General features: G+C 40.6%; 2 protein-coding genes across 3 annotated transcripts; one reads left to right on the plus strand and one right to left on the minus strand.

Moving 5' to 3' along the window:
- Positions 1–3788: 3788 nt before the first annotated feature.
- On the minus strand, positions 3789–17713 carry LOC119737528 (protein NipSnap homolog 3A-like). The gene is made up of 6 exons (XM_038211955.1): positions 17513–17713; positions 16149–16374; positions 14983–15147; positions 8383–8532; positions 6839–6913; positions 3789–6114 (listed from the first exon to the last, which is right to left on the minus strand). The coding sequence occupies exons 1-6, from the start codon at positions 17561–17563 to the stop codon at positions 6032–6034; spliced, it is 750 nt and encodes a 249-aa protein (XP_038067883.1). The 5' UTR covers positions 17564–17713; the 3' UTR covers positions 3789–6031.
- Positions 17714–17806: 93 nt separating this feature from the next.
- LOC119737527 (proteasome subunit beta type-5-like) lies at positions 17807–25714 on the plus strand. 2 transcript variants are annotated; one of them, XR_005272390.1, is made up of 8 exons: positions 17807–17991; positions 20842–20989; positions 21633–21744; positions 21951–22050; positions 22870–22899; positions 23931–24135; positions 24922–25216; positions 25361–25714. XR_005272390.1 is itself a non-coding variant. In XM_038211954.1 (7 exons), the coding sequence occupies exons 1-7, from the start codon at positions 17809–17811 to the stop codon at positions 25014–25016; spliced, it is 873 nt and encodes a 290-aa protein (XP_038067882.1). In that variant the 5' UTR covers positions 17807–17808; the 3' UTR covers positions 25017–25714. The 2 variants fall into 2 exon arrangements, 1 of the variants encoding a protein (XP_038067882.1); XM_038211954.1 differs by having other exon boundaries at positions 24922–25714.
- Positions 25715–26077: the final 363 nt, after the last annotated feature.

Below are 26077 nucleotides of genomic sequence, written 5' to 3' on the forward strand. Positions count from 1 at the left end.
GTGGCGCTATACTCCTACTTCCCCGGGGGCGTGACGAGATTTTTGCCTGAATGAGGGTAGCATAAAATGGCACGACAGTAGAGCGCGTGATGAATATGCATGACTATGACGTCACTAGAAGCTCATGAGTAATATATCACGCACGGTACTGATAGATATACATGTAGATGCACACTGTATGTGCTGCATCCCACCGATGATATCACATTTAACAAGTCCTCTTTCTACTGTCGCGCCGCCACCCTCTAATGTCGTCCCACTTACCGATGATATCACATTTAACAAGTCCTCTTTCTACTGTCGCGCCGCCACCCTCTAGTGTCGTTCCACTTACCGATGATATCACATTTAACAAGTCCTCTTTCTACTGTCGCGCCGCCACCCTCTAGTGTCGTCCCACTTACCGATGATATCACATTTAACAAGTCCTCTTTCTACTGTCGCGCCGCCACCCTCTAGTGTCGTTCCACTTACCGATGATATTACATTTAACAAGTCCTCTTTCTACTGTCGCGCCGCCTCCTCTAGTGTCGTCCCACTTGATGATCATCGGTTTGTGGGGCAACAGTAGAGGGTGGCGGCGCGACAGTAGAAAGAGGACTTGTTAAATGTGATATCATCGGTTTGTGGGACGACACTAGAGGGTGGCGGCGCGACAGTAGAAAGAGTGACGTCATAGTCATGCACATTCATCACGCGCTCTACTGTCGTGCCATTTTATGCTACCCTGAATGAGTCCCGTTTGTCTCTGCCTGAATCCCCCCCCCCCCCCCCCCCCCACACACACACACTTGGAAAAATATTTTTATTGTCAAAATTTCTATTACAGTCTTGGGGTTGGAGTCTTGGAGACTTGTTCTCACGGGCGTCGCTAGACCATTTTGAATGGGGGGGGGGGGGGGGGTTGCAATGATCACAACATTAGTGCCCGGCCGACGGACGGACCGTCACGCAAAATGAGTGTATAATTGATAATTTACACCCAAAATATGATTCCTTTAACTCCATTTCTAATTACCGCCACAAATATATGAATGGTTAATTATGTTGATTTGAATAGATTTAATTTTTCAGTGCCACAAGTTCAACTTAATTCGAAAGGAAATCGTCAAAATTTGGCCCTATCATATTGAACTTGAAAAGTTTTGGACATTATTTTGCTCATTACAAAACTGCGTGTGCGTAAACGCTCAGTACGTGTGCACATACCTTGTTCAGGCCCGCCCCCTGATCACAGACTGGGAGGGGGGGGGGACCGGAGGGGGGGGGGGTCTTTTTGAAATCTAAAGCGGAACTTTATGCGAGTGCGGAGCGCGCAGCCCTGCGTGGGGTCCGGCCGCGGGCGGGCCCGCTTATATACAGGGCTCTGGGAAATGTTTGGATTCTAGATGCTCTGTGGTGCAATCTGAGGCATTTTCTGGTCACCCCCACCGTGACCGTGCTAGTGTTTATGGCGGTTGGGGTGGGTCATCAAAGATTATTACATCACAAACATCACATCAAAACTGTAGCTTAACTCTCTTTCGAGATTTGCCCTCTTTAGCTTGAGCCATGATTTTATGAGTCGTCACTAACAAGCCCGCGGGACTGCGGGGGGGGGGGGGGGGGGGGGGGTGCTGTGGGTGCTGCAGCCGGATTGGGGTGCTGGAAAATGCTTCAGCACCCCCTACTCCCGGGGAAAAAAATGTGTTCCAGCCAGCAGTGTTCTACGCCGATGAAATTGCGCCGCTACGCTATGAATTTCAACACCATGAAACTGATATAGTTTACAATGAAGTCGCCGTGAAACTTTTTTACACTGCCAAGTAAGCTCATTTTCACGATGCCAAACTGGGCCCCTCAGCAGGGGATAAGCTCACTGCAGTTTCACGGTGTTTTTACATGGGCCTTCTTGAGGTCCAAGGGTCTATTGTTATTCATAACTGTACAGCAGGACGAGCAGGTCCAGCTTTCCTCCACTGAAGGTCATTACAGACACACTCTCGGAAAAAATGGTCCGGATAACATTGTTAACTTATTTCTTATGATGGGACTGCGGTTTGGCCGAAGTCAATTGAGCGTGATCGGCTGACTGATAAGGTTTACGTACAAAACCCCGAGCCAACGAGGTTTTTGTATAGAAAGCTGCTGGACCACATTTTGCGAGAGTGTGTCCGTAATGCTTGAAGCCTACCGGTAATGCTGAGCCTGCATACTGCCAAAGTTACCAGTGGCATGCCTACATTTTCTCCTGCAAATAGGACCCATTTTTGGACCCTAATTTTATCAAATCTGCTCTTAGATAATAGCCCAAAAGCTAGGGAGATGATCCTCGGCTATATTCGCACGATTCCACCGATTTTTAAACTAGACGGTCTCGTTTTTTACAAAAAATTGTGGGGGGCACTTTTTATGCAAATTAACGCCTCGGACGCGTAGAAATTTTTGAAACCCTAATCAAAATTATTGCGCCCGCTGTCGGTCTTATTGCGCCATTCTGATATATCTTCTGTCTGGCACCCCCCCCCCCAGCTAGCCACTCCCCCCCCACCACCACACCCAAAAAATAATAGTAATTAAATACTGTTAAAAATGTGCTCGTTTATTCAGAAATCCATGAAGCATATTCAAACTGATTGGATTTTTCCAAAGTGTCTTTCCCATTTGCAAAAGTTCTTTTTAAAAGCCCATCAACCATTACAGACACACTCTCGGAAAAAATGGTCCAGATAACATTGTTAACTTATTTCTTATGATGGGACTGCGGTTTGCCCGAAGTCAATTGAGCGTGATCGGCTGACTGATAAGGTTTACGTACAAAACCCTGAGCCAACGAGGTTTTTGTATAGAAAGCTGCTGGACCACATTTTGCGAGAGTGTGTCCGTAATGGTGTGAGAACCACAGATTAACGGTCTAAGTGATTACAGGATTAGTGTGATTGACAGCTACACTTACTGCCCAACGCCCACTGCCCAAGTACACAAAAGCTACAAAGTGTCCTCCTACAAGTATCCAACAGCCTGTTTATCATGATCACCTAATTAAGATTGACAGGCAATGTGCCTTTTTATGAGGGGATTAGGCCCCAAAGTTGATAAACTGCTCAACGGATTAACGGAACCACGACGGTTAATGAGCTGGGCTCCACAGGAGGCGTCACTGCATTTTCACGATGTTTTTACTTGACCTAACATATGTTCTGTTTACGTGATGATTTTCAGGGCGATTTCACCAGATACTTGCAACAATAATATTTACATACGATGACATACATAATGATACAATTCCTTTTCCAGAATGAAATGGAGATAAAAATACAGGGTTCTCCACTTTTCAGTACAGTTAAACGTTTTAAGAGCAACAGTATATTCTAAACAAAATAATGAAATAAATTGTCTTTATAACCTCAAAAAACTTTTGCTAAAAAAGTCAAATGAAAGTGGCCAGGAATCGCCTCAGATTGCACCACAGACAAAGTGGTTTTAAATGGCGCGCTCCAGTTCAGTAATTAATTGCTCACACTATTCAGAACGAATTAGCGTCCGGTTCTTAATGCAAAAGTTGAAATAAATTAATTGATTACTTGTCGTGAGCCGATTTTATTTCGCGCGATGCCTCATTGGAAAGTTCATAACTAATGTAACGCTAGAAAACTAACAATTCAAGTTGAAAATCTATTTTTCAAGGTGCCACACCCAAAAAGCACGTACATGTATATACTAAATTGAAATGTATATAGTGCTGCAAAAATAATCGCAGTGTAAAAAGTGCATGATATACATTCAAGCACACAAGTTTGACTCACGAGTTTACTGACAAACTTTTATTGCAGTCCTTTATCATCAGAATTGGAGTACCACAGAATTTTTTTAATATAAAAATATAGATAAAATCCATCCGTGTAAAAACGAAATTAAGCCTAGAAAAATACATTCAAAATTTCATAGTTAAGTATTTATGGCTTTCATCAAATCATGGCACACAATGGATACAGAATAACTGACGATCATGATGCCATGACTGAAACTTGTGGTTAAAAACTTTGCAAACACTACTGGTTGTCCCACACAAAAAACCTTACATCGGCCGTGAGACAGGGTCCCAAAAAGTGCCTAAAATAGCATTTCGTGACCATCTGGGTAACTAATAAGTTCTTCCGTAGTTTCATTGGGAATACCCTAGGAAAATAGAATACACTTGTTACCAAGTGCAAATCTTGTCAGTTTGGTCAAAAGTGTCACTTTTCAGTTCTACTTCAAAATTCATAGTTTTGCAGGAAATAACACAGTTTACTTACAATACACTTGTCACCAAGTTAATTTTCCCAGTTTAGATTAAAATTAAAGATCTCAGAATCACTCTTGCTTGCCTGAGTACATTCAATTGCAACTGAAGCATGGATGTCAAAAGGAAGGGGGGGGGGCGAGTGCTAGCTCCGCCCCCAACATAAAAAGAGGTTCTACAATACATTTTTCGTTAATTAATTAGGAGGGGTGGGCAAAATGTCCCCCTGCCCACCCTAAAAAACACACCAAATCGAGAATGTACTGGAAAAGTAAAGGGAGCGGAAGGCGGGGTGGTACAAAATGTGCTTTGCCTGCTCTATCGAAAACTAAAAGTGGGGGTAGTATTCAAAATCGTGTCTTAGGCCTATGTATTGCTGAGAATAATTAGTCTTCCAAATGCTTATTAGTTGATTTCATTGGGAAGTTTTGTTCAAAAGATACAGCTTTTTTATTAATCAAGTTTACAGATCGAAGCCAGTAGAATAAGTCACACTTTACTCTTGAACAAAGGAAATAAATCCTTTGTGTGTTTCTCTAACTGCGCTTTCTCACTTTCAAGGAAAGTGGCTTAAGACGATTTTCAACCCTTAAGTTCGATGAAGCATAGCGTTTGTTCCAATGCATCGATTTGAATGAAATAAAGTTTGTATGATAGATTGGTTATCTGACTTCAAGAGGTAATTTGAAAATTTTCCAAAACTCACATGCAATATATCTTTATTAGTTGATTTTCGACTGTTCGTTCTTGTGGGACAAGCTGTATAAGCAGCACCCGTACCATGAAATTGGCACCGGCTTATTTGAGCATCTATTGCTCAAATCTATAACATTTAGTGAATGTATTAAATGTAGTGCTGCAGAAGTAATCGCAGTTTCAAAAGTGCATGGTATATACCTTCAAGCACACAAGTCATGATTTGATTGACAAAACTTTTATTTCCCAGTTCTTTATCATTGAAATTGGAGTACCACAGAAAAGTTTTATTTGAAAAATATAGATAATTCCAGATGGAATTCACCTGTGGGGGGGGGGAGTGATGGTATTTAACTTAATCATGTCTGTGTCTTCGGTTTGTATGAGTTTTGTGAATGAGTATTTCTTTACTCTTTTATTTATATTTTTTGTTACAGTTTTTTAATGTACATGTACTCTCAATTTATATTTTAAAGTTTTAATTGTTATGATCACATGCAATTTGACCTTTGGGTCACGATTTGTGGTTTTTAATAAAATAATAATTATAATAATAATAAAAAATTTAAAAAAATCCATCTGTGTAAAAAAACGAAATTAAACTTAGAAAAATACATTCAAACTTTCATATTTCAATATTTATGGCTTTTATCAAAATTATGGCACATAATGGATACAGTATTGCAATTTACTTACAATCACGATGCATGGACTTACAGCTGCGGTTCAAATAATTGCAAACAGTCTGTTACTAACTAACCGACAAATCAAAGGAATTCAAACATCTTAATTACTTGTATATGGAAAGCTGCTCAAAATTTTGTCACACTTGTTTTTATTTCAGCAGGCTATAGAAACAAGTGGTATATGATTTCAAAAATTAATACAATCTTAGATATTACCATGACATTCAGAACAACAAATATTAACTCTCAACCAAGAAAAATGACCTTTACTATGCCTACACATTTCTTTTAAAACAAACATAAAAAAGAAACCCAATTACCCAAGAAAATTTAGGAACGAGCTCATGACTGTTGGGCACAGGACTGCCAATGGAGGGAGACAAGTCTACTTCAGGGGTGAGACTGGCCATGGCAGCATCACCTTGTTGGACATGCTAGTCACAACGTCTTTAAGAATCTTGGAGTTATCTGCAACAAGAGCATGCAAACCATTATTAAAAGACATTACATGACATCTAATGGCGTTCTAAAATGTGCTACAATTAATGTGAGAATTTGTTATATTCGCCATAGGAGAATCGCTTTGGTTTGCTGTAGTTACCGTGGTAACTGTCAAAGGAAAGTGGGTTAGAAAGTTCATAGATATTCGTCACCACCCAATCCTGTTTGAAAATATGCAAGGTTTACTTGAATAACCCTAGCTGCAAAAGTCTTTAAAAAAAAAACAGACTGCTGTGTGCCTGGAATTTGATAATTACGTTGCAGTGTCAGTTACAATAGCCTCAATCATTAAAGCGACCAAACATTTTTTTTTTGGTCAACCAAATTTCTGCTCAAATGAACTTGAATAACCCTAGCTGCAAAAGTGTTAAAAAAACAGATTGCTGTGTGCCTGGAATGTGATAATTACGTTGTAGTGTCAGTTATACAATAGCCTCAATCATTAAAGAGAACCAAACCATTTTTTTTTTGGTCAACCGAAATTCTGCTCAAATGAGCTTATGCTCTCATGATCATCACAAGTTTTAGATGATCTAATGCAAGAACATCTTTAAAAATGTATCCTCACACAATGAAATCGTGCAGTGAGGGTGAATATCAAATCATTTTTGATGCACCTCTCTCCATGATGATGCAAACCATATTGCATTCAATTCAACTTGCCCAAGATTCAATATTTTGTCAACATTACCTTTTGCCGAATCAGGGAGCGCATCATTTATCTCTCGTCTTTTGTCCAAGCTCTCATAGTTCCACAGATGGTACACTGTAAAAAATTACAGTGAAATCCATCAAATTACAAGTCAAAACGTGTTCAAGGGAATATACATCATTTGCTTTTGCTGTAATTTTCAGAAATGGATGGAATTGGGGGGTTGGAAATATATAGCAAATATAGTTACACTGACTTTTTTGAGGTTTTGGGTTCGAAAATGCTATAAAAACCAAGAAAAACAATCATTTTCCTGTAGTCTGGTTCCCTGACTCCATATAAGAAGAAACAGAGCAGTTTACATACATTGGGGAATTGTAAGGTCAGGGAGCCAGTCTAGCTGGCTTGTACCCATTCATAGGTGTGTAATCGATTGCAAACAAGTGCGATGGTCAATTGGGGCCAGTATTTGAAAAAAGCCAGTTTTTTCCAACGCTGGTCAGCCGACCGGCGTTGGAAATTGATACAAAAAATAACACTTTTCTTGAAAATGACAGTATACCAGGTGCCATGATTTTACAGGATGCTTTACACTGTCATTCACTAACAGTCCAGCAAGGTATTTCAAAATGATTTGGTAGTTTTATTTTTTGATGTTTGCAAATGTTGTATTTTCCCTTTAACTCAAAAACCCTTCAAACTCAAAGTAAAAACTTATTCCCGTCAATTGTTGTTGAATAGAAAATCCATTGGATAATTTGAGCCACTTTTTGAGGTATAACTTATCCAGATTCCAATTATGTACATTAAGAGTATATTAAGAAATTTGACAGTTACTGTTTCATGGAGCTTCTTTTCAAGCATAGGAATTTGCCAGGCAAAAATGGTTACCAGCCAAAACGTCATGGAATGTATATTGCGTCCGACTGGTTCTCTGCTGATGTTTGCAAATTTACATAAATTTGCTAAACACTAATTTTCTATCAAAGTTCAATATAAAGGTAATATCCAACATTTGCGTTTGCTGTAAGTTTCAGTAATGGATGGATTTTGGTGTTTAGTATTTTTATAGCAAATATCGTTCCACTGACCTGTTTAAAGTTTTATGTTCATGGATGCCGGGAAAAAACAAGACAAAATGCTATTCTTGTAGTCTGGTTCCATGACCCGACACTTCAGATGAAATGGAGCAATTTATAAACGTCAGGGAATTGTCAGGTCAGAAAGCCAGACTAGCTGGCTTGTGCCCGTTCACAATGTAATCGTTGCAAAAAAAAATGTGCACCAACTAAATTTGGTCAATTGGGGGAAGTATTTGAAAATAACTGTTTTTTTTTCCAAAGATGGTTTGGCGAAACTATCGTTGGAAAATGATACAAAAATCAATTTTTCTTGAAAATGACAGCACACCAGGTGCTACGATTTCACAGATGTATGAGACTATTATTAATTTACAGTTATGTAAGGTTTTTCATAATAAATTGTTAGTTTCGTTCTTTAATGTTTACAAATGCTGTACACTGCCTTTAAGCTCCATAAAATAAGCCCTGAATCTTGATTTGACAATTTCTTTTTTTTCTCACCACTGTTGTTGTGGCCGATGTCTGTGGAGAACAGCCCCATCAGTTTCCCTCCGCCAGCCTGTTGGATCAGCTCGGCCTTCTTGGAGATTTCTTGCATGACGACGCCCTCACTGCCTGGTTTTGCCTCATACTGGCACAACTCATACACACCTGATCACAGGGAACATAAAAAAAAAGTTATTCAAGACTATTTATCTAACTGCAGGAATGATAGTGAGGTACATTAGTAACAAAAATGCTAAGGATCGTTACACAGTGGACAAAAGCACCATTTTTTCACCAAAGCATCTCCATGGTATACCTTTTCGAAAAAAAGACGGACGCAAAAAAATGGATGATGGAAAGGGCATGTATGACGTCATTATGACGTCATCAGCTAATTATTACATGAAAAAAATATAAATTAATAATAATCTTCAGAACTGCAAGCATCTCAACAACAAATTTGGTATCAAATTAAAGGGGACAACAAGATCTTTCATTTGAGTGGTATGTCATTGCGATGGAATATAGTTGAGGGTGATTTTGTGGGTCAAAAAACCTTTTTGGTCAAAAGACATGTTTTTTCGGCTAAAATCATGGATTTTGGGTAGTCACTTTGACACCTTGTTTTAACATGCAAACAGTATGTGGTATTGTGAGATGTTGTTTTTAAGTCAGAGAGAAAGGCTCAAATTCTATGCCAAAATAGTTTTTGTAATTGATTATTAGTATCTTAAATGTTTAAACTTGTTCCAAAGATAAGCGGAAAAGTGAGGTACCTTAGTGATAAAATCGTGACACGGGTGGACAAAAGCACCATTTTTACACCAAAGTATCTCCATAGTTTACCTTTTCGAAAACAAGATAGGATACAAAATTTGATGATGGGAAGGGCCATTTATTACATCATTATGACGTCATCGGCTAATTATTACACACTTATACATTACAATTGAGATATTAGTTAGGAATAAGCCATGGATCGTTTTTTTTTACATTTAATATACGTTTCTGAGATCAAGGAAATCAGTGCAGTTGGCAATTTTGTTCTTAGTTCTTTAAAAGATTTAAATACAAATAGTTTGATAAAATGAGGGATGTTTTCTAATTTAATGTATTAAATTAAACATGTATGTACATGTACATTTGACCCTCGCTCCTATCCCCTGTTGTGATCAATGATTCGTTAAAATGCAATGTCTTACGTCATGATTATCTCATAAATGATTACCTCAGGAATGATGCCACGAGGCATTATTTTCCACAAAAGTTTCTACTGTCCCTTCGGCTCCGTATTCTACATCAACTGGCAATGCATTTATTGTCCTAAACCCTTCAACATTAGCCAGGAATTGAGCATATACTTCGCCGGCGTTACAATTTAAACCTTTTTGTGGACAACGTAGTTTTTCTGGTGTAGTTTGCATGCAGATAATGCAAGCAGTCCAATCCATGATGACTGTCCTGAAATACGATAGTAACAGTTCACATAAGCAATAAAAAGGTAGAATGTTAATTAATCCGAAGGTTCGATAGTCCAAATAGACTATAGGGTTCGATAGTCCAAATTGAGAAAAAGGTTCGATAGTCCGAATTGAGAATAAGGTTCGATTGTCCGAATGGGCAATACGGTTCGTCAGTATGACTCTTTGGACTATCGGACCTTACTGTTGATTCGGACTATCGGACCTTATTGTCGATTCGGACTATCAGACCTTACTGTCGATTCGGACCATCGGACCATCATAGAGTCTTTTCGGACTATCGAACCTTATTGTCAATTCGGACTATCAAACCTTATTGTCAATTCGGACTATCGAACCTTTGGACTATTGAACCTTATTTTCAAGCCCGCTGGAACAAACTTTTGCCAGGGGGTGCTGGAATTTCTAAAGGACGGATAAAATTAATGCGAACGCGGAGCGCAAAGCCCTTACGGCGTGGCTTAAAGGGCCCCTAAAAGTTTTGGAATATGGATGCTCTGTGGTGCAATATGAGGCAATTCCTAGCCACTTTCATATGACTTTTTTAGCAAACGTTTTTTGAGATTATAAAGACAATTTATTTCACTTTTTTGTTTAGAATATACTGTTGCTCTTATAACGTTTCTACTGTACTGAAAAGTCAAAAACCCTGTATTTTTATCTCTATTCTTTGTTCCATTTAATTCTGGACAAAGAATTGTATCATTATGCATGACATCGCATGTAAATATTATTGTTGCTAGGCTGCTTTCTTACATTTAGTAAATTCCGTCGTGTATGTTTTGTTTGATTTTCTGAGCCCTTACGGCGTGGGGCCACAGGGCCAGGGGCCTGCTTTAAGGCCCCTGAAGATGTTGGATTCTGGATGCACTGTGATGAAATATACTGAAGTATATACTTAAACTTATAAAACCCGAAAGGTTTTTTTTTTGGTTCAAGTTAAAACAAAATGGTTCCACTGGAAGCGGGTGAATTTCTGTTCATAAAAATATTCACATAGGCCTAAACGATGTAGCTCTTGATATATTTGCAGTGTTATTTGTTTGTTACAGGGAATGGCAAATATAAAAGACTAACAGACCAAATGCATCTTTATGTTTATGATCGGTAGGTGGCAAGTTTGGGGCTAGGTAAGGATTTATCGGTCTACTGAGTTTTTATGAGAAAAAACTTGCAAAGGGTAACACATGAATAGCTTTTTTATTAAAACGAAACTACACTGGAACTAGTTTCAATGGAAGCCCGTCCCACTCCTATTAGGTTGGGATGTGTGTGAACCTTGATATTTGTTAATGTTGAGTACAGAATGCTAGCAACGTCAATGAAACTTTTAAATGAAAAGAAAAACCTTCAGGGGAAAGGTATGAACTTTGCCCCTATTGAAAGATCGAATGAAAAAAATCGTGGCAAGCATAATAAACTTTGCCACCATTGTCATGGCCGAGGTTATTAATATCATAGACATGTCATGATTTTAGATACACTGAGAGAAATATCGATTTTGCACTGCCTGAAAATTTAGAAAATACCTCCTCCTGATATTTTACAGTGTTACTTTGTGCTAGACGTTCGAAGCGCCGCGCTTAGCCGCGGCAAAACTAGAAACGAACAAAACGAAGGAGATATTTTTAGAGCAAGCATAATGTGTAGCGCAGCGGCGCAATTTCAATGTCGTAGAACACTGCTGGCTGGAACACATTTTTGCCCGGGAGTAGGGGGTGCTGAAGCATATTTCAGCACCCCAATCCAAAACGTTGGGGGTGCTGCAGCACCCACAGCACCCCCCGTTCCCGCGGGCTTGTTATTTTCGTTTCGGACTATTGAACCTTCGGACTGATTATACCTTATTCTAAATTCGGACTATCGAACCTTTGGATAAATAAACCTTCAGACTGATGAACCTTTGGATAAATGAACCTTCGGACTATTGCATCAAATGTTCGGATTAACGAACCTTATTTCATTTTCGGACTAACGAACCCCCCTTATGAAAATTGTGTGCATTTGAACTATCGAACCTTCGGACTAAAGAACCTTTGGACTATTGGACCTTCGGACTATCGGGCGGCCCCCGTTTGTAATACATTGTTAAAAGACGTACCATCACCATTTCCGGCCACTCTGTTAATCTATTTCAGGTTACCACGTTCCTTTCTGTCTGGGTCCTAACCCATACCTCATTACCCGTAATATACAACACATATAAGAATGTTACGTCTTCCAGCTATAGTAAATGGTCAAAACAAATGGATGTGGTAAAGACCAAATTCAAGGAGCCGCACAATTTCACACAATTTATTTTCTGCATGACAAATACCGTCATTGTAGCACTTTTATCCATAATCAAAAATGCTTAGATTTTTCAAGAAAATTTGAAAATAGTGACGTCACTGCAACAGCAAATCAGCTTATTGTTACTTAAATGTCACTGATTATATCACTCTTCAATTCCCTGACCCCCAAAATGTCAAATTAATTACTTGGAATCTCATCACAACGCTTCACGACCTTATTTTCTACAATTAATTACTGTACGAGCTCGGTAGTATATTGTGACGTCATTATTACGTCATAAAGTACCCTTCCTGTCATCTGATTTTTTGCATCCTACCCTATTTTTGATCGTAACACATTGGCAAAGCTTTGGTGAAAAAATGGTGCTTTTAAATACAATGTAACGATCCTTAGCATTTTTGTTACTAACATAGCTCGCTATAAGATGCCTCACTTTTCCGCTTATCTTTGGAACAAGTTTAAACATATTTATGATACTAATATTATAATCAATTACAAAAACTCTTTTGGCATAGAATTTGAACTTTTCTCTCGAACTTAAAAACAACATCTCACAATACCACATACTGTTTGCATGTTTAAACAAAGTGTCGATGAGACTACCCCAAATCCATGATTTTAGCCTAAAAAACATGTCTTTTGACCAAAAAAGGTTTTTTGACCCACAAAATCACCCTTAACTATATTCTATCCCCATGACATACCACTCAAATGAAAGAGCTTGCTGTCCCCTTTAATTTGATACCACATTTGTTGCTGTAATGCTTGTAGTTCTGAAGATTATTATCAATTTATATTTTTTTCATGTAATAATTAGCTGATGACGTCATAATGACGTCATACATGCCCTTCCCATTATCCAATTTTTTGCGTCCGTCTTTTTTTCAAAAAGGTATACCATGGAGATGCTTTGGTGAAAAAATTGTGCTTTTGTCCACTGTGTCACGATTTTTTTCACTAAGGTACCTCACTATGATGATAAATTTGATATTCTTCCTGAAGATTTGCTTTAATAGAGCCTCCAGATACATGGACTTCAGTGACTTAAAATTACATGATTTGCTCCCTGTGTCCTCCTTTTGTGTTTAGCTTGAATCAACAAAATTGCTCAAAATCTTAAGCAGGGTGCATAACAACTAACTTGTTGAAGTTTCAGCTCATAGTGAGGCATTGTGTGAGAATCAACTGCATAAACATGATGCAACCCACATGATGCCGGTGTGACAGGTAATTCTGTCCCCCCTGGTAAATGTGTCCCCCCGGACACATTTACCGGCTCGTGACCCGGTAAATGTGTCCGGGGAGACACTTTTACCTAGGTAAATTTGTCCCCCTCCAGGTAAAAATGTCCCCCTGCCCAACGGTGAAAGTGTCCCCCTGGTAAATGTGTCCCCATGCAGTATGTACTGAGAGCAGCAGCGTGTCGCGCGCGCCAGTACATGCTGCAAGATTTGAGGCAGTGATTATAACATGTGTATATATGCGTCTCCCTCTACAATGGAAATTCGTCCAATAGGAAATTTCGTTACGCGCTATGATGGGAACACAGACCAATCCAAGGAGACACGTTGTATCATACTATCAATGAGACTAGGGCCATCGCCATGCATCGCCATGCATCGCCGCTGTGTTGACCTATCGCAGTAGAATCGCGATAGACTTCACCGTACTCCGAATCGAAACATTGTGTTCACGTATCATCTAATAGACTAAATTAAATATTTTTTATATTCATGAAGGGCAGACTAAAAGTCCAAAATGTATACCTTGTAGAGTGAATTCATCAAAACAATAACCTTCCGGGTTTCAAAAGAGGGGGACAAAAAAACCTGGGGGACAGAATTACCTGGAGGGGACAGAATTACCTGGAGGGGGACAGAATTAACGGGTCAGGGAGGACACTTTTACCTAGGTAATTCTGTCCCCCCGGACACTTTTACCAGGGGACAGAATTACCTTCCACACCAGAAATTTCCATATTTGTGATGAGGTGTTCTGGCAAATGAGACAGAACTGGGCAGAGGTCGAAACGAGGGTTTGCGGGCATTAGGAAAGAGAATTAGAGCCATATTTAGATGCACTTGACAAAGCTAACTCAACTTTTTTCCGACAACTTTCAAAGTAGGGAGGCATCTGCTGATGCTGGTGATCAGCGACTGTCTCTAAAGCGAGAACTGGTTTTGAGAAAGTCAGGAATCGTTTCAGATGATGTGTGTCTGCTAAACCTCTGGCTAACTTTCCTCTCAACCAAGCCAAGCCCCACATCTTATTTAACCCATCAGACACTGTACTTTCTGGCATGCTGTCATTTTGAAGAAAACAATAAAAAGAAGGCAATTTCCACAGATGCTTCAAATGACGTATTTTTGGACATTTCCGTTAGTAGTTGGTTTGTAATTCGGCGAATCCGTGAATGGGTGCAAGCATTGACACGACGCACACGCAGTTGCTATTATTTGTCAGTTTTGTGCATAACATCGTGTAGCTCCTATCGCCTGAATGAGAGCGTGTCCTGGATGCTGATTTTGGGCGCAATTCAAAACATGACTCTGCAACTTTTGAATTGAAATCGAGATCCTAGAATATGTTTTCTCGGAATGTACAGCATTCACTGAGCTAAAACTTTATCAGATTAGTTGTTAAGCACCCATCTTTAGATTTTGAGCACTTTTGTTGCTTCAAACGGAAAAAAAAATGCACAAATGACAAATGATCGACCCTACCTTTAAAAGATTGCAGTTACTGTATAAATGGGTGAAAAAAAGGTTGTTTGCGGCATGATTGAAAACGGACTGATTTTGAGTCACTGTTTCACTGTAACGTCAAGGCCCACACTCACCTCCCTCCGCGACTGGGGATTCTTCCACTTGTTTCAGAGGAGACGGCACCAAGACTGCATTCTCCTGGTGGACCAGGTGGGGTGCGATCCGACTAAAGTAGGACTCCATCCACGATTGGTCTGCGGCAAGTTTCTGCCTGACTCCGGTCCGGTGGGCAAAGTTATCTGATTGGTGGACAAAATAGGTACATTCGTAAAATGACATGAAGTTGGGTTTGTGCTCAAATAAGAATAGGCCAAGTTACAAAAAAGAAAGTTTCTCGTCCAGGCTTGTTGGAAAAAGGGAAGGAGGCGGCCCTCTTCTTTCCTTTCCCAAGATGGATTTTCCAAGATGGCGGATGGATTTTTCTATTTTCTCGACTCTTTGCTGATACTTTTGCATCCAAAGGTGCCATCACCCTTTCTACCAGATTTTGAACTTCCATACATAGCTATACATTTTATTGGAAACAAACAAAAAGACAAATTATAAATTGCAAATGTAAAGCAGTAAAGTCGGTCACGAGCCAATATAGCCCATCAGGCCGGCATTTATCCAAGCTTTCTTCTCATGAAACGACTGAGAATATTTCTATTCCCCCTGGATGGGATGGTGGTCCATCACAGGTTACTCCCCAGCTAATGCCGGTACCCATTTATACTCCTGGGTGGAGAGAGGCAAGTGGGGGTGAAGCGGCTTGCCCAAGAGTCACGAACCCTAACCACTAGGCCACACCCCCCCCCCCCCCTCTATATATTGCAAATGTAGGAGTAAAAAAAAAAAAACAGGAAAAAAAAGAAAGAAAGTGCGCTGGGATGAAATTCTTTTTTATTTTTACTTGGACCAATTTGTACAACCCCTTCTGTTTTGAATAGCCCAAGTGTACTGTTGATTAGGCCCCCCAAAAATAGTTCTGCTTCCGATTACATGGCATTTGAAACTAGGGTACATGTAGGTAGGTAGGGAATTTCTTTTTTTGGCCCATTTTTTGTTGTTGTACAATCATATGGAGGCGTCTGCGTGTAGTCAAGGGTAAAAGGTAGAAATTGATGGTTTTGGGTGTTTTTTCCTCATTTTTCCCATAAAAAAAATAGGGTAGGGGCTGTCAGAATAGGATAGGTAGGGAAACCGGACGCAGAACAATTTTTTTTTATTGGCCTTAACCATGCAAAATCTCCCCTCGTACCATACTCCCAGATGTGCTTGACTTCGTTGAGGCCTCCCAGCTCAGTCACCCAATACCCATACAGCTTGGAGACAGACGTACGCAGATGGAATTTCTCCTTGGTCAGTTCTAGATAATCCCGGAAGTGTGCTGCCTGGAGTGTGTAGGTCCGCAGCTCATAGATCTTTGCAGAGCTTCTCGGCGACGTCGATGACAGATTTCTGCCCAGGCTGACAAGTGCTTGGAACTGATCAAAGAAAAGTCAGTTGGATCAAATTGCGGAAATTGTGTGATAAAGCATATTTTCCAATATTCCCTTCTCTGCCATTGGGCCATAGTAAAAAGTGTTCCTTCCTGGATTTTTTAGCAAAATATAGTGCATGCAAAAGGAGAAATCTAAATTGTTGACTTAAACCTCCCTCCCCCAAACAAAAAGAGGTAGGATGTATAATAATAATCATGGAACAAACAACTGTTTATCAACTACCAGTATGACCGGGGAGTCCACTTGAACCATGGACGGAGAAAAAAAATTGGGTATTTTAATTTTTATAAATTTCTTTAACTATCCCAATTATGTTATATATCTGAACATCATATCTGTTACGGAAAGAATGTTGTATCCAGACGCCACTTCAGCGGTTGTGTACAAAGTCTTTGGAGAGTCAAGACATTTTTTGCAAGTATTTTTGGAAAAGTTTCTCTGTCCCAGATTCATGTCTTTTCAACATTTATTTGGCAATGACTGACCTTTGTTGAGATGATATATGAAGATAAATGTGGCGTCAGGTTGCAACATTCTTTCCTGATTTACATTTGTTATGAAATCTTGTTAAACATTTTATTGTCTACAAAAAAAGTAAAAACCGGGCAAAACAAAAATGTGGTGTTTTTTTTTAGATCTGAATAGTGAATTTCATTCATTTTCATTTCACTAATTATTTCGCAGGTCAAATTTACAATGGGTAAAACAAAAACAATAATAATATTACAGACAGTATAGACATAAAAAAAAGACGTAAGTTTAAAAAATACACATTAAACCATAAAAAAGACTAAAACCCTTACACAAAGATAATTGTACACCCCTGCGGGATTGCTAAAAAGTGATCTATACTACTGTCAGTGTCAGTGTCAAGTAGCTCTCCCATAGCATGACTCAAAAACCCTATTTTGCAAAAACACAAACATTATAACAGACTTACACTATAACACATAATCCCATGGGCAAAACCCTTTTAAATAAGTAACTTGTTAAACACAAACATTAACATGAACGTGAAACATTAACATTAAATGTGAGGAATAAGTTGTTTAATATTTTCCCCACTTCACATCGTCTATTCTTCATGTTCTTCGTCTTACAAAATGTGGAAACTTCAGACCTGTTTAAGTTTTCTGCACACACCCAGTCCACTCTTGCCGATCATCGCCATTGTGACAAATACAGTCTAGATCATTAGCGCACCGTGACAACATGGAGAAATAAAACACACCGTATCCGCCAGCCAGCCCTCGCCCCCGGCCCAGCCCCCAGCGCGACCGTACCGTGCCGCGCCCCACGGCCCGCCCCCTGCTGACGACGTCCACGTTCGTTCCGCGCGCGGCCCGTGGAGTGCGAAGGGCGCCCTCGGTGGGTTATTTGGCAAGATTAGCCTGCAGAGGGCGCGCTACACGACGCATGATATGCAGAAAATTAAAAAAAACACACACACAAAAAGTCATCATGGCGCTCGAGAGTGTGTGCGGTTTCAACTTCCAGAGAGCGGGACTTGGAGCGAAAACACGGCATTGTATGGACGTGAACTTTCTGCATGATGATCCTCTTGAAAATCCAAAGTTTACGGTCCCAGCAGTTGAGGAGGTTCGCAATCATATCGCTGTAGTTTAGCCTAAATGCATTACCATGTTTAACCATGGAGGAATTCTTCCATGGTTTAACCGGGGGGTCAGACAAGTCGACCGTAATTGAGACAACTCGACTCGGGACAAGTCGACCGTTGAGACAACTCGACCGTTGAGACGACTCGACCGTTGAGACGACTCGACCGTATGTGCGATAAATGGAAAGACAAGTCGACTCGTATGTTTTTGGGCCTAGTTTTTGGGATAGTAGGCCTACCGGGGATTTTGACGGCGGCTGATCGCCGTTTTGGTTTTTTTTTCCAAAAGAGTACGACGAGGGCTTTCCTATGTTTTTAATTAATTGAAAAATGAATTGTCATAAAAATATGCTCCACAGTGCTACGCAGCATCTCCACTTGGAAGAAGTCGGAAGCCCTCCCCGTCGGTAGACTGTATGCCGCGTCGCCGCGCTGATGGGTCCGGGCGGCCCGACGCGACGGCCACCGGAGCGCTCACTGTGCATCAACGTGTGCCCGCGTGCCGCGCAGGCCGGGCCCGGTCCTCGCGACGCGATGCCCACCGGATCGGAGCGCCCTCTGTACATCGAGTGTGCCCGCGCCGCGCCCGCGCCGGTCCTGCCACAGATTTATGCAAATTTTTCCGCTCCACGTGTATACATGTACATTTCCATTATTAAGTCGAGTTGTCTCAACGGTCGACTTGTCCCGAGTCGAGTTGTCTCAACGGTCGAGTTGTCTCAACGGTCGAGTTGTCTCAACGGTCGAGTTGTCTCAACGGTCGAGTTGTCTCAACGGTCGACTTGTCCCGAGTCGAGTTGTCTCAACGGTCAACTTGTCTGACATTCGTTTAACCATGGAGAAATGTGTTTTTATTCCTCCATGGTTTAACAAGTTAGGCCGAGGGATCAATGAAATTAGTCATACTAGAATACCGTCCTGCTGATTTTGAAAAACAAAGAGGCTTTTTTTCATTATTCATTATTCTGAATCACTAACCAGAATCAGGTCAAATCATACTGATAGGCCTAGTCGTTTTCATGCTGCGCGCTGTATGGTTCGGATGACAAATTGCATGATGTCACTATATACGTAGACATTAATTAAGAAAGTGTTTGGGAAAACAGCCACAGGCAGTCGTTGGTATCATCATGCAGCAGTAGTGCTGGTAACCGCGCGCTATACATTGTATGCACGTATTTTTTATGTACCGCCATGACCGCGTGTTCATCGTACTCTGTACGCGTGGGCAGATCAGTATTTGAGTCACATTTATGGAACTAGGGCAGATTGGGTTTCGCGCCAATGTGGTACATAGACTATTCTGTGTTATAGAAAAATTATGTACAGCAGATTCTGATGAAATTAGAAGTAAACTGTTGTGGCAGATTAATATTCTGGGTAAATAATGATTTTTTTTTGTAAATAATGAAAAATTTCGGCGGCACCTTTCGGCACATGCGGGCGGTGGACGGTATTCTATGACTTTCATTCCCTTGGCCTTACAGTCTCTTCCAGTTCCACTGATTTCGCCCCATTTCCACATCGCCCCATTGCCACTTTGCCCCATCTCCACATCACCCCGCCGCCACTTCGCCCCATCCCCACTCTTTGTGTAAAATACGTCAAAAATCAAACAAAACAAGAAGCCTCTTCCGACTCCCTCCCATTATGCCAGCCATTAATCATCCACATGATCCAATGAAAACTTGGAACTCTGTAAAATGGAAAGATGAGGAACTTTTGCCGGGCCCGTGCACCGTGCACGCACTGGCCGGTCAATGTGGCCATGCGTGTTTTGCCGGGCGTGCATGTGCACGTGCGCCAATTCGCCGGTCACATGGCTGTCCGACATCCGTGCCCGCACGGTGACATCGTTTTTGCCACCGCGGCGCAGTAAAGTTAAAAACCTTTGCCGTTTTTCACACGGCATTAGGCTTCAGTTGTATACGGGACTTAGTTTTTATAACTTTAAATATTATTTTTAACCCAAACTATGCATGCTTCTATCACTTTATTACATTTTTGTATGTCCTGTGGTTTTCCGACGAACATCGTTTTCGACGAGCATGCTTCGAACAATGGCCTGCAGGCCAGTGTTTTCAAGTCTACATGGTCTATGACGAAATTGCTCTCGCCAAAAACATAATGATTAACTTTCTTTAGTATATTGTAATTTATTTTTTTACAGATTGCTCTAAACGTGATATGAACCTAAAACTGTTTCTTGTCACATAAAAATCACAAAGAGAAAAGAAATAATCTTCATAATATTCAAAACTAGTAATTTTTTATAAAAAAAAACAGGTGCCCATTCTTAGCATCGAGCAGACGTTTTTGAAAATCCACTTGTCACATGTCAGATCTCGCTTGGAACGGTCTGAATAATCAGTCGATCTCTTTTTTTTTCAAATCCGAAACCTCTAAAAAAATTAATTTTTTTTTAATGATGCCAAAAAAAAGAGAGTTCTGCTTCCGGTTTCTCTACCTACCCTATTCTGACAGACCCTATGTACCCCTATCTTTTTATGGGAAAAATGAAGGGAAAAAACCACCCAGACTACACACAGATGCCTCCATAATGATCGTAGACCCCCCCCCCCCCCAAAAAAAAATTTCAAAAAAAATATTCCCGACATACCTACCCTATTTTGGAATGCTATCCAGAAGCAGAACTAATTTTTTTGGCCTTTAGTAAATTAATGCGGTCTGCACATTCCAATTTTTGGGAGCCATAAATCAGTTGAAATCTTTGAAAAAGAAAGCTAAACAAATTAAAATTCTTTAAACAAGTTTCAAAAAAGAATTTCTCAATACATCTCCATTACTATTTCCACTACTATCATTCGCAGCCTGCAGAATTCCTGAAAAACTTCTCCGGAGGCGATGGCTCATCTCCAAATATTGAGTTTCTCCACGGAACCACCACCTTAGGTTTTAAGTTCCAGCACGGGGTCATTATAGCGGTCGACTCAAGGGCCACTGCGGGCAACTATATCGGTAAGCTCACTGACCCACTAAGCTGCAGAGAACAAAATCACTTAGCAGGACATTGGTTATCAGATCTTGATAAAATTTCATTGAACTGCTTACAAGTGCGAAGAAAATGTGTGTATACATGTAGGAGGTTTTAGATGATTTTGTAGGGTTGGGAAAGGTAGAACCCAGCCACTATTACTTGACTTGAATCTTAATCCTAACGGCCCTTAGGCTCTTTTGGCTAGAAACCATCCTCAATCCAGCAAAATCCTCCAACTGCCACAATGTAAACATTGACTCAGCCTCAATCCTCCAAAATCATCCGTTATTCCTTGAATTTGTTCAGTGGAGGGGTGACCATTGCCTCAATCCTTCAACTTTTCCTTCAGGGCTCAATTTTGCAGGGCTGAACATAAACAGTGCTGGGTAGAGCCTACGAACTCGACTCAATGCATCCTCCAAAATCAACCAACACTTTTTTGTGATTCAGCCTTAGTCCTCCAAAACTGCCTGGAGGATTTTGGAGGATTGAGGAGGTTGAGGGTTAATGCCTATTGAAAGAATGTGAAGATGTCATTTGTTTCCTGGAGTGTGTAGAATTTGGAAGATGCAGGAGAAGTTTCAACAAAATGGATCACAATTTCATCCGTTCTTTATTTTACAGCCTCGCAGACTGTCAAGAAAGTCATCGAGATCAACCCCTATTTATTGGGCACCATGGCCGGGGGTGCCGCAGACTGCATGTTCTGGGAGCGTGTCCTGGCGGAACGCTGCAGGTGAGTCAATTTCTCAAATCAATTAGTTATAAGTTTGTTTTGTATTAAAATTTGTGAAGCAAGATATGGAAACGTATCTAGTTCAAAAGCGTTCAAAAGTCAAGTTTTAGCATAAATTTGGTTACGCCTCGGAATCTTGACTTCGCCCCCTTCAGAGACAATTTCTGAATGAAGTTTGTGATCATATTTGCATTTGTTTTGGTCAGAATTTATGAACTGCGGAATAAGGAGAGGATATCGGTAGCAGCAGCCTCCAAGCTACTGGCCAACATCCTGTACAACTACAAGGGAATGGGACTGTCTGTGGTAAGACACAACACTTAACATTCTATTACTTATTTGTCTGCAGCAACAACGGCAACTGTAAGACAAGTGTTGATTGCCTATAGGATCATTTATTACGACCCGCCGAAAAAAAGTGAATACTAAGTACATGTGGATGGCACTGTATAGTACTATACTCACTGTACCACACAAAAGCACACAAAAGCGCCCAAAAGCGCCCGAGCACTCAAACGATTTTATGGATTCTTCAATAGATACAAAGTTTATACCATGTGGTACAAATGCTTTTGGTTTAAAGGCAATATACAACCTTTGCAAACATCAAAAAACAAAACTGCCAAATTATTATGAAATGCCTTACTGGACTGTTAGGGAACGACAGTCTAAAAAGCACCCTGTAAAATCATGGCACCTGGTGTGCTGACATTTTCGAGAAAAAGTGGAATCTTTGTATCAATTTCCAACGTTGGTCGGCTGACCATCATTTTTTTTTTTTTTAAATACTGCCCCCAATGTATCAAATTTAGTTAGTCCACATTTTGTTTGCAATCGGTTACACATCTGTGAAGGGGTACAAGCGAGCTAGACTGGTTCCCTGACCTTACAATTCCCCGACGTCTATAAATTAGACTACAAGAACACAAAACTTTAAACAGGTTAGTGTAACTATTTGCTATAAAATACTTACCCCCTAAATCCATCCATTGCTGAAAGTTACAGCAAAAACAAATGTTGTATATTCCCTTTAAAGAGTGTTTATGTGCAACATATTGGTTTTGATTAAGTCCTGTTTTGATTCATAAAACATTTTTGTTTTTTCGTTTTGGTTCCTTTCTCCAGGGAACAATGATATGTGGCTGGGACAAAACGGTAAGAGTCTCATTAATTTATAAGTATTATGCATCATGTTGAAATTACAGCCAGTCAATATTTCTATGTTACATTTATCTCTTATTTACTACACTTTTTTTGGCTTGGAACCCTCGTGAACCTTTTAAAATCCTCCTTGTTCAAAACCTAAGGCCAAAAAAAAAAGTCTCCGGTTTCTGGTATGCGCGCGCGTCGCCGTAGCCATGCGCGTCGACAAAATGAAAAAGTTTTTTTTTCAATGTAAGATGATGTCTCAAAACCGCCAAACTCACTGGTTTGACTGGATTCCTGCTGCTGCACAATTTTAACGTGTTTTTAGATTGGGTTATGGTCGAGAATAAGCTTTATGTGGCCTCTCTGGACTCCCATATATTTGCACTAAGTTTAGTCGGGCACCATTTGCAGTCATCAGCCGACATTTGAAGCAAAAAAGTCAGGTAACAAAACAAAAAAAGCCGCATCGCCGCACCACTTTTTGGGCAAGCGCCATACCAGAAACCGGAGCCTTTTTTTTTTGGCCTAAGTCGACACTTTTTTTTACTTAAACTTTCAAGGGCATCACGCCTGAAGTAATGTTATAACGGCTAGACTCCACATACCTTCCTCAATTCTGCAAAATACTCCAAAAGGCCCTGAGAAAACTTCAGTGGATCTGGGACGGTTGGGATTAATTTGTCGGTCACACAACAAACTGACATATCATGGACACATTACCAAAGTCTAATTTGCATAACGGCCACGCCCTGTCCCTGAAGGATTCCAAAAGACGTTAGTGAGAGTAAATTGAATAATCAAACCAGCCGTGCGAGGCAGCACTACTTTCACAATCAGCTACGCAGTGGCAGTCACTTATTGAGCCATGCATTCTGAGCCATGCTGTTACTTGGGTCAATATTGGTCAAGCGACCCATTGGTGTGTTAAATATACACCAGAGGAAGTGGAAGGAAACTTTGACTGTTTGTGACCTTTTAAACAGCTGAGGGTTAATCACTAATGTCAGCAATGCACTGGTTCCACTCCTTGCACGCAGGGTCCCGGTTTGTACTACGTGGACAGCGATGGCAGCAGGCTCACCCATAACATCTTCTCCGTGGGATCCGGTTCACCCTACGCCTACGGTGTGCTGGACAGCGGACATCGCGATGACCTGACGGTGAAGGAAGCCTACGACCTGGGTCAGAGGGCCATCTACCACGCCACGCACCGGGATGCCTACAGTGGAGGCGTGGTTAACCGTGAGTCCCTGTCAACATTACGAACCTAGAGACCAATCCGGTCAAGCTTTCAATTCTATCTTAAAGGCCACCCTCATCAGTGGCAAAAGCATTTTGCTAGCTAATGTTCAGATAATCCGTCACGGGGCAGTCGCTTTGTACAATAGCATGCACAATGGTTTCTCCATTGAAGGGGGCCTCGTAAGCGTACAGTGATCGCGTCCCTGGGGCTGATTTCACAAAACTTTAAGACGCGTCTTAGGAAGGGTGACTCATCTTAACTTGCGGCTCGTCCTAGTATCGATTTCACCAAACTTAAGAGGCGTTCAACACGTCCTAACTTCCTTAGCAACGTGGCTGAACTCGTCTTTACTTAATATCGGTCTGAGGGTTGTCTGATCTCAATAATGCGTGTGTTAATTTGGATAATCGTGTGAAATTATTGAGTAGAGTAATTTTTTTCTGGATAAAGTTCGTTTTCTATGCGCGTGCGCGTGGAAATTGGTTTTGTGGGTTTCTTTTAACGACTGTGTCGTCAAGTGGTAAAACAAACATAAAACAGCCATCGAATCAGTGGTTTTGATGCGACTTGCTCAAGATGGGTTTTGTGAAATAGATCTTAGAATGCATCTTATAAAGATTTATCGATCTTGGAGCGGGGACTCGTCTTAAGTCTTGAGTTTCGTGAAATCTGCCCCAGGATACATCTAGCGCTTACCGCTGCACTTGCTCATACCTATAAGATGTGAACACAAAACTGATAACACAGTGAATATTGTTTGTGTGGTTTTTTGTTTTGTTCAACAGTTTACCACATGAAGGAGACTGGCTGGGAGTTCATATCACAGACGGACACAAAGCTCCTACATTACCAGTATCAAGATGAGAAGAAAGCCAAATAGATGCAGTAGTATATCTCATCAGCAACATCCCAAGAAACGTTCTCATTTTTTTTAGTGGACTTTATATGAAACATCAAGCCTTTGTATTACAGCCGTCGTTGAGTTGTGCGCTTTTGTCCCACAGCGATACCCATGAGTAGCCCTCTTGAATATTGATTGTTACTGTTTCAAATGACACAAAAACACCTCAAAGATGTCCTCTGAATTGAGAAAGCCTTTTCCTATTGGGAAAGCCTTTTCCCTTTGGGAAACTCTTTTCCTTTTGGGAAACCCTTTTCCTTTTGGGAAACCCTTTTCCCTTTGGGAAACCCTTTTCCTTTTGGGAAACACCTCAAAGGGGGCTGCTGAATGGAAAGTGTCTATACTCTGGTAGTGTTGTGTCATGTTCGCTTAATTAGGTCCATTTTTTAAGGAAATTCTTTGCATTTTTTTGGGAAACCCTTTTTCTTTCAGGAAACCCTTTGTATGAAAAAAAGGAGGAAGATTTGTTGATACCACGGAGTAACTTGAACGGCTAAATGTAAAATGTATACATATACATGTATTGAGGTCGCAGGTTCAAACCCCGCTCCAGTCAATTTCTTTGTTCAACTTTTCACAAATTGTTATAATTCACGTATTAGTCTGTTTCCCTTTGTGGTTCATTTGAGAATTTGTAATAAAAAGCCGTATCCTCTCTGAGTGATCGCCATTTGCTATTTGCCAGGTCTGCATCGTGACTTTGGGCGCGTGATCCCTGGCTACATGGCATATACGGGTTTATGGCTTCTGACTAGCAACCCTTGAACAAAGACGGTGACAAAATGGGGAGCCACCAACATAGGGCTGGATAGCTCAGTTGGTAGAGCACCGGAACGGCAATCTGGAGGTCACAGGCTCAAACCCGACTCCAGTCAATTTCTTTGTTCAACTTTTTCAAAAAAAATGTATACAAAAAGGACTCTTTATGGGAAAGCATTTGATAGCTAAGTTTTTGTAGTGCCTCCTTCAGTCACAGTTCAGAGGTTTGGATGGTAAAATAAATATGCAGGATGGTATTTTGTATTTGATCTTTGAAAACC

Source organism: Patiria miniata, unplaced genomic scaffold (genome assembly GCF_015706575.1).
Source record: "Patiria miniata isolate m_02_andy unplaced genomic scaffold, ASM1570657v1 HiC_scaffold_3, whole genome shotgun sequence".
Classification (NCBI taxonomy): Eukaryota; Metazoa; Echinodermata; class Asteroidea; order Valvatida; family Asterinidae; genus Patiria; species Patiria miniata.

Coding starts and splice junctions, on each gene's coding strand:
- LOC119737528 (XM_038211955.1), bottom strand. CDS start 17,563: ATGGCGATGATCGGCAAGAGTGGACTGGGTGTGTGCAGAAAACTTAAA. Junction 15,148..16,148: donor CAAGCACATCTGGGAGTATG/GTACGAGGGGAG, acceptor TCCACCAATCAG/ATAACTTTGCCCACCGGACC. Junction 6,914..8,382: donor CATCGGCCACAACAACAGTG/GTGAGAAAAAAA, acceptor AATTTTTTACAG/TGTACCATCTGTGGAACTAT.
- LOC119737527 (XM_038211954.1), top strand. CDS start 17,809: ATGATATGCAGAAAATTAAAAAAAACACACACACAAAAAGTCATCATG. Junction 21,745..21,950: donor GTCCTGGCGGAACGCTGCAG/GTGAGTCAATTT, acceptor TGTTTTGGTCAG/AATTTATGAACTGCGGAATA. Junction 22,900..23,930: donor TATGTGGCTGGGACAAAACG/GTAAGAGTCTCA, acceptor CCTTGCACGCAG/GGTCCCGGTTTGTACTACGT.